Source organism: Lutra lutra, chromosome 10 (genome assembly GCF_902655055.1).
Source record: "Lutra lutra chromosome 10, mLutLut1.2, whole genome shotgun sequence".
Classification (NCBI taxonomy): Eukaryota; Metazoa; Chordata; class Mammalia; order Carnivora; family Mustelidae; genus Lutra; species Lutra lutra.
This window is the reverse complement of record NC_062287.1, coordinates 100,244,367-100,252,898: the sequence shown is the minus strand read 5'-3', so window position 1 is coordinate 100,252,898 and position 8,532 is coordinate 100,244,367. Positions and strand designations below refer to the sequence as shown.

Below are 8,532 nucleotides of genomic sequence, written 5' to 3'. Positions count from 1 at the left end.
ACCTTAATGTTCTGTGATTCATCTAACTCCCCAGTTGCAAACTCTAATTGGAAACGGGCAACATGCCTACCAGCAGAACCACGGGGGACATTATCAAACACTTGGTTTTCATATAGCCAAATTCAAGTCATAACCCCGTGACATAAGAAAACATTTAAAAGTTTCAAAATTGCTGCTAAATAATAGATTACCATTCAATAATTACTCCCTTGGAGTTAATGCTAAATAGTATATAGTAAATACCTCAGAAAAGTGTGTGTGTGTGTGCGTTCATTTGTAGTATATCTCAGTTACATAGAAGATTACTAGATGAGGGAGAAGGCCAGATCCTCTTGGTTTGTGTGCCAGCTCTATTGCTGGCTGGTGAGTGGCATTTTGAACAAGTTACTTCATGTTTCTATGTCTCAGTTAACTTATCTGTGAAATGGGGATATAGTATACATGCCATCGATTGTTGGGTGATTAACTGAGCACATGCTGTGAATCATACCTGTACTGCTTTAAGCCCTTGGTAGATGTTGATTATTTATATTTGTATAATAGTTCACATTAATTAAAATGTATGTTGTACAATGAGACGTTGAGAAGCAGGGATATCATGGAAGCAATGAAACAAAATAAAATCCATTTTCTTAAGTTTAGTTCAATAATATGATGCTAACTTTTTGGGGCGCCTGGGTGGCTCAGTGGGTTAAAGTCTCTGCCTTCAGCTCAGGTCATGATCCCAGGGTCCTGGGACTGAGCCCCGCATTGGGCTCTCTGTTCAGCGGGGAGCAGGGAGCCTGCTTCTTCCTCTCTCTCTGCCTGCCTCTCTGCCTACTTGTGATGCCTCTCTGTCAAATAAATAAATAAAATCTTTAAAAAAAATAATATGATGCTAACCTTTTATACACAGTCTACACCAAAGTAATTTGGAAACTTTTCCTAAATAGCTCCTTGAAGAATATAGATTAATTGCAAGGCAAACTATTTGATTTGTCTTCCTGTCTATCTCTTATATACCAAAGTATTATTAGAGGGATGGGACATCTTTCTCTGTCGTCTCAAAACCGGAATCAGCTCCCCATCATCATGCAGAGATGAACCCACATGAGCTGGTGGGACATCTGAAGACTGAAATCAGAGGCATGTATCTGCAAAATGTATTTCAGCACTGGTATTTTATACTGAACATTACTTTTTGTTATATCATTTTTTTTCCTCTAGGATAGTAAATATTTACAAGCTTTGACCTGAAAATATCAAGGTTTAAAAAGTATATTTAAATCCATGTACTCTTTGTTGCAAAAATCCCCACAAGATACAGCCCAAATCATTGTCAGTTTTAAATTCTCCTAGGAATCCTGGCTTTGGATTTCTGATCAACAATGCTTTCTTGAGCATTTCTGTTGTTTCATTCACTGAGAAAAGAGCACAGGCTCTCACAGTTACATACCCACCAACATACTCTAACATTAAATTTACATTTACCTAGCCAATATTTACTTGGCCAAAATTATAGAGAATCACAGAGAGCCATACAGATGAGTATCTATCAACAGCTTTCATGTTTGCTAAGCTGTTAACATAGGCAAGCGTCTATTAGAGTGAGTGTTTACAGTACAATATTACATAACCAGCTGCCTATGAAAATCTTAGTTTGCAACACCACTGTCTTTTCATGCTCAATAATTATATCACTAAATATTACACCACTTACGAGAAAACATAGCTGTTTCCAAGAGAAGGAATAACTAAAAATATAGGGTATCAGTGTTTTCTCAAGGTCTGAAGGGCTGCTGTTATTTGCTGAGATTTCTAGATGGCCCACACTGCTTTCCCCACTGGAAGCATCCTATATTTCATCCTGGAGGGTTCCAGGAACCTGCTAACTTCTTAATACTTCGTGGTAGCCAGCAAGGCCTGAATTTGTACTCCAGGCCCAACACAGTCAGACCTTTCTGAGGCCACCCGCTTAGCTGGGACTTCCTCTGTGGTTTTTGCTGAAGTTTGTGTGGTCCCTGTGTTCCTGAAGCTGCTTACTCATCATTTACGTAATAAAAGCAGAACCAGGGGAGCCTGGGTGGCTCAGTGGGTTAAAGCTGCTGCCTTCAGTTCAGGTCATGATCCCAGGACCCTGGAATCCAGCCCCGCATCAGGTCTTGTGGGAGTCCCAGGAAGGCTTGAATACTTCATTTGGGACCCTATATATTAACCTGATTCTAATGCCTGAAATTCCATAGTAGGAACTTTATTTAAGCATAGGATATTGTTAGAATGGAAATGTCTCAGGGCACCTGAGTGGCTCAGTGGGTTAAGCCTCTGTCTTTGGCTCAGGTCATGATCTCAGGGTCCTGGGATCAAGCCCTCCCCCCCCCCCCCCCCCCCGCATTGGGCTTTCTGCTCAGCAGGGAGCCTGCTTCTCCCTCTCTCTCTGTCTGCCTCTCTGCCTTCTTGTGATCTCTGTCTGTCAAATAAATAAGATCTTTAAAAAAATATTAAAAAAAAATAAAAGCAGAACCACTATAAACATTATGGAAATAGGAGCTTTATTCCTGAACCTCATGCAAACTTCTCCTTTTACTAATTCCAACCTGAAACTACGCTGGAAAGATCTGGAAAATGCAGCCTCCAGCCATAGCCACATTGATGGCAGGATCCCAAATAATCCATCCTTTTCCACATGCTCTTCAGAGACAGGTCTTATAATCACAATCAACTTTCAAATAAGACAACAGCAAAAAGTATGCTTATTTTTTTTTTAAAGATTTTATTTATTTATTTGACAGAGAGAAATCACAAGTAAGCAGAGAGGCAGGCAGAGAGAGAGGAGGAAGCAGGCTCCCTGCTGAGCAGAAAGCCCGATGTGGGGCTCGAACCCAGGACCTGGGATCATGACCTGAGCCGAAGGCAGCGGCTTAACCCACTGAGCCACCCAGGCGCCCCAAGTATGCTTATTTTTAACAGATGCATGCATCCATACATCTGAAAGAAAAAGAGGCTGCACAGAGTTTTGCTTGCCATTTTACTCTTATGGGATGGTCGAGGGTTCTTCTAGCTAAGTCACACGCCTTTGAAATCCTATAACTTACAAAAAAGTTGCATTCCAGGAACACACCCCACTACCCTAACTCTATGGTAATAATCACTCGTTCCCTTTATATTCAAGAACAATCACCCCAGTTGACAGAGAAACCCCTTTTTAACTATTGACTAAGTAGCATAAGCGTCTCATAGCGATCAGATAATAGTCTTGGCATTAGGTAAATGGAAACATTTTATGTTCTCTGTTGTAAACATAACTATTTTTTTTTAAACAAAGACCAACAGCCCCTAAAATTCTAAGAATTAGAAGCAAACTTTTGTTAGTGGGCCATTAGGAAAAATAAGAGAGCAGTCACCTCCTTTTTTCTCTGCTTTTTCAGAATTATCAGCATCGAGGTGAAATTCTTTAAACGCATTATCCTTGTACATATGAGACATATTATTAGAAAAAAATCCCCAAATCCAAGATATCACTATTCTTTTCACATCACCTTCCATTTCAAATAGCCAGAAAGACTCAATGATGGATATTTAGAAAGCAACCACTTTTGCAAATACCTGTACCGGGAGTTTAGAAAACACAAAATCTAAACATTGGTCTTATTCCTGAAGCCTCAAATAGAGTATATTTTTGTATTTTATATATAATTTTTGCATGAACAAAAAGGAACACAATTCAATACAGAATGTAACAAGTATACAGAAGGTGATGAAGTCCCAAAGTCAATGAAATGGTGAAATTTCCCTGGCAGATGGGAAGACACGCTCCCTGAGGAGAGGATCTTTGCAAACAACGAACAGTTGACAACAGTGCTTTTAGCATCATTGCTCACAATAGTCAAAAGGCAAACATAACTCACGTGTTCATGCAATTGGTGTATGAATTAACCTTATGTTAATTCCGTAGAACGAAGTATTATTCAGCCATAAAATGAAAAAAAATTCTGACAAACAGCCACATGGATCAACCCTGAAAACATTGGGCTGGAGGAAAGAAGCCCCACATGACTTAACACACATGGATGACATTGTTCATTCAAGATGCTCGGAGTGGGCAGCCTGCAGACTGGAAAGCGGGTTAGTGGTTTCTGGGAGGGGAGAGGGGGCGAGGGGTATGGCGCCTAATGGGTATGATTTTCACATTTCTAGGGTTAGACAGTGGTGATGTCTCAACAACCTGAAAAATATATTTACAAAAAAGAACAAAAAACTGTATACTCTGAAAGGGTGAACTTTACAGTAATCAATGATGCTTCAATAAAAAAGGAAGTACTATCAGACTGTAGTAACATACCTAAATGTGGTGTGAAGAAGAGTGTTTCAAATACAGAAAAAAAAAATTGAAAGGAGCTAGAAATGATTAATGAGGGGTCGACTTAGGTTTCATTAGATTTCCTCTTTGACTAGAGGAGAATGATTTAAATTCAGAGAAGCTGAAGCATACTATAAAATTAATTTGGGGATTTCTTCCTGGCACAAATCAGCTGGGTGACAGTAGTGAGCAGTAAATTTCAGCCTTCGCTAAAATTGTTTCTGAATTCACAGGGGGCTATACAAAACCAGAAATAATTAATGGCATGTCTGTGTAACATCAAAGCCTCAGTAGTAGTAGGGCAGTAGCTTCAGAGAGTTAAGTCCCAAAAGCACCTGCTGAAATAAAATGCTACCCTCCTATTGTTCGGCCATCAAATACCTGCTCATCTCAGGTAGGCTTCGAAGTTTTAATTTAAAGATTATAGGGGAAAACCTTACCTTTTAGGAAAAAAAAAAGGTTTTTTTGAATAAAGCATCTTTTGCCTGCTTACTCAATTAAATGAGCTCTGCAATTTAATGGCCGAAAATATTTTCTTTTTAAAACTGTAAGCATCTATCTGAACTTAGCATTCACGGTATTACTTTTTAATTATTTTATTTTGATGTTGGTTTACAGGAAAGCTTCTATTCCTTTCATCACTAAGTAAGTATAAACATGAATTTAAGTGTTTTCTGCTTTGTTTTATTTAAAAAATAATGAAGGCACCACTTTACAAGTAACAACATGCACAAATGCACCTTCATGTGAACCACATGCATATTCACTTTGGTCTAAAGAACAAGTGTATTGTCCACTTTCTATTCTCAGGTACAACAGAGACATATACATGTGCAAACACATGACGTACACATACATAAACACACACACAAGGAAGAGAAGCTTGTATCTCTCAGAACCATTTATTGTTTCTCATCTTATTTCCTTTTTTTTTTTTTGAAGGGTACAGAGAGAGCAGGGTTGGGGAGAACAGAGGGAGAGGGAAAAAGAGAATCTCAAGCAGACTCCATGGTGAGCATGGAGCTCTACACAGGACTCAATCTCATGACCTTGTGATCATGACCTGAGCCGAAATCAAGAGTCAAATGCTTACCCAACTGAGCCACCCAGGTGCCCCATCTAATTTCCATTTTTTAATATAAAAGTCCATTCAAAATCCAAAGAGGCAAATGTATGTATTAAATTCTGTTGTTTTCACTTTATTTTAGCCCTTTTCTTTGATTAAAAGATTCCTCCTTGGGCACCAAACCACTCTACAAATAGGTCATGAGTACTGTGGCAAAACAATAACACATTTCTAGAGAATGGTCAATAATACTTACTTCATGTTTCAGCAAACAATAAGGACAACTCAGATGAGGATAAGTAACGTAATTATTTTCATTATTATTTGTGTGTGACATGATCATTATTTCTAAAACTAATACCAAAATAAATCTTTTAACCTAACCATATTTTGTAAAAGATATATTAAATATACTCTTTTTGTGTGTGTGTTCATGGACTATTTTCAAGCCTACAAAAATGTTTAGTCCTACCTCTTACAGCCTGGTCTCTATAACATTGGGGTTTCTTCCAAATAATTTAGAAGATGTAATGAGGTATCAATTCATTCAAATATCTTCCTTGATACAATGGAGGTAATGCTTGGATAAATAAAAGAGCTTGTAGAAATTTGCATACCTTATAAATGACATCTAGATTTAGATCAAAGTTCCTCAACCACCTACCAGAGATATTTTTTATTACTGTCATATTTCATAGTAATGCATCTTTAAAGAGTGATACTGACCAAGTAATTTTATGAGTATAAAAGACAATTGCAGAAAGAAATTGTATTCTGCTTTACAGATATTGTGTCATTGGTCAGAAGACTTGCATGTTCATCTATCATTTTCTTGACCATTTCTCAAAAGTTTAGACAAAAGTATAGAAGAATGGATGAAGGAAATTGCTCATCCTTTACAGAATTCATTTTCTTGGGAATTACCGATAACCCTGGGATGAAAGTGACCCTATTTACAACATCTCTTGTTGTTTATCTCATTAATCTTTTTGCAAATCTTGGAATGATCACTTTAATTAGAATGGATTCCCAGCTTCACACACCTATGTACTTTTTCCTCAGCCATCTCTCCTTCTGTGACCTTTGTTATACCACAGCAGTTGGGCCCAAAATGTTGGTAGACCTTTTAGCCAAAAAAAAATCAATCCCTTTCTTTGGCTGTGCTCTGCAGTTCTTGATCTTCTGTATGTTTGGTGATTCTGAGTGTCTGCTGCTGGCAGTGATGGCCTTTGATCGGTATAAGGCCATTAGCAACCCCTTGCTCTATACAGCCAACATGTCCAACAGACTGTGCTCCCTGCTCATGGCTGCGGTTTACATGCTGGGAACAGCAGATGCCTTGTTACACGCGACTTTAACATTCCGCTTATGTTTCTGTGGATCGAATGAGATTAATCATTTCTTCTGTGATGTGCCTCCTCTCCTGTTGCTGTCTTGCTCAGATACACAGGTCAATGAGTTAGTGATATTCACGGTTTTTGGATTCATTGAACTGAGTACCATTTCAGGAGTGCTTGTCTCTTACTGTTATATAATCTTATCAGTCTTGAAGATCCACTCTGCTGAGGGGAGGTTCAAAGCTTTCTCCACCTGCACCTCCCACTTAACTGCTGTTGCAATTTTCCAGGGAACGATACTCTTCACGTATTTCCGGCCGAGTTCTTCCTACTCCCTTGATCAAGATAAAATGACCTCATTGTTTTACACCCTTATGATTCCCATGCTAAACCCACTGGTGTATAGCCTACGGAACAAGGATGTAAAAGAGGCCCTGAAAAAGCTGAAAATTAAAAAGTGGTTTTAAATATTTATATCACACACACACACACAAACACACACACACACACACACACACACGCATTGTGGTGGTTGTTTTAGTAAAATTATATTGCATAACACAAGAGAAAGAAAGTTGTCTTAAAAACCTTAATCTAACAAAATAGGTTTGTTTTAAAGCTCTATCATAATAATTTTGCAGTTCCCTGAATATATCGTACTCTATTAAGTGTCTATATTTTATATATGGCACTCCCTTTTAGTGGGAAAATTTTCTGACCTTTCTAATTTTGCCAGATTTTTATTTGTTCATTTTTTCATTCAAATATTAATTTATTACACTTAGATGTATTGTGGGTTTACTAAGTGACTTGAGTATGTAAAGGCTCTATATTCCATGGTACATCTGGTAGTGTTCCTACTAATGAATCTTATAACCTATTCAAAGTAATCAACATTATTTAATGAGGCACCAAATAATTCACAAGTTTCAGGCTCATCATGAAGTAAAAACAGGGGGCTTTTATCCAAAGAAAATTTCTAAATCTAGTGTAAAAGAGAGGCTTTACTGGCTCGAGATACAGAGTCTCAGATCTCAAAATATGCAAGTTGGGAGAAGTAAAGATAGCAGGCAGACTATTTGACAATTAGAGACGTCTTCAGGTGGACAAGTCATGACTCTTTAGAAGTAAAGAAGTGTGATTGCCAAAACATGATGGACCTTGATGACGGATGTTATGCTAAGTGAAGTGAGACAGAGAAAGACAAATACTGTACGATCTCACTTACATGCAGAATCCAAACAAGTTGAACTCATAAAAGCAAAGAGTGGAATGGAGATTACCAGGGGTTTGGGGTGTGGAGGAAATGGGAAGCTGTTGGTCAAATAATACAAACATTTTGTTTTAAGAGGAATAAGTTTTGGGAATGTAATGTACAACATGGTGACTATAGTTAACGATACTGTATCGTGTAACTGAAATTTGCTAAGAATTTGCTCTTAAATGTTCTCAACACAACAAAAAATTGGTAATTAAGTGAGGTAATGAATTTTTTATTAACCTTACCAGCAGTGAAGATTTCACAAATTATATCTATATCAAAACACACATTGTAAAACTTAAAAAGGCCCAATGCTATATTCAATTCTATTCTAAGAAAGCTGGGGGGGGGCGGGATAAAAAAGAAGAAAAGAGGGACGCCTGGGTGGCTCAGTTGGTTGGACGACTGCCTTCGGCTCAGGTCATGATCCTGGAGTCCCGGGATCGAGTCCCGCATAGGCTCCCGGCTCTGCGGGGAGTCCGCTTCTCTCTCTGACCTTCTCCTCGCTCATGCTCTCTCTCACTGTCTCTCT

General features: G+C 38.3%; 1 protein-coding gene across 1 annotated transcript; it reads left to right on the top strand.

The window, feature by feature from the left end:
* The first annotated feature begins 6,273 nt into the window (after positions 1–6,273).
* Positions 6,274–7,206, top strand: LOC125079201 (olfactory receptor 5W2-like). The gene has a single exon (XM_047692664.1). The coding sequence runs from the start codon at positions 6,274–6,276 to the stop codon at positions 7,204–7,206; it is 933 nt and encodes a 310-aa protein (XP_047548620.1).
* The last annotated feature ends 1,326 nt before the right edge of the window (positions 7,207–8,532 follow it).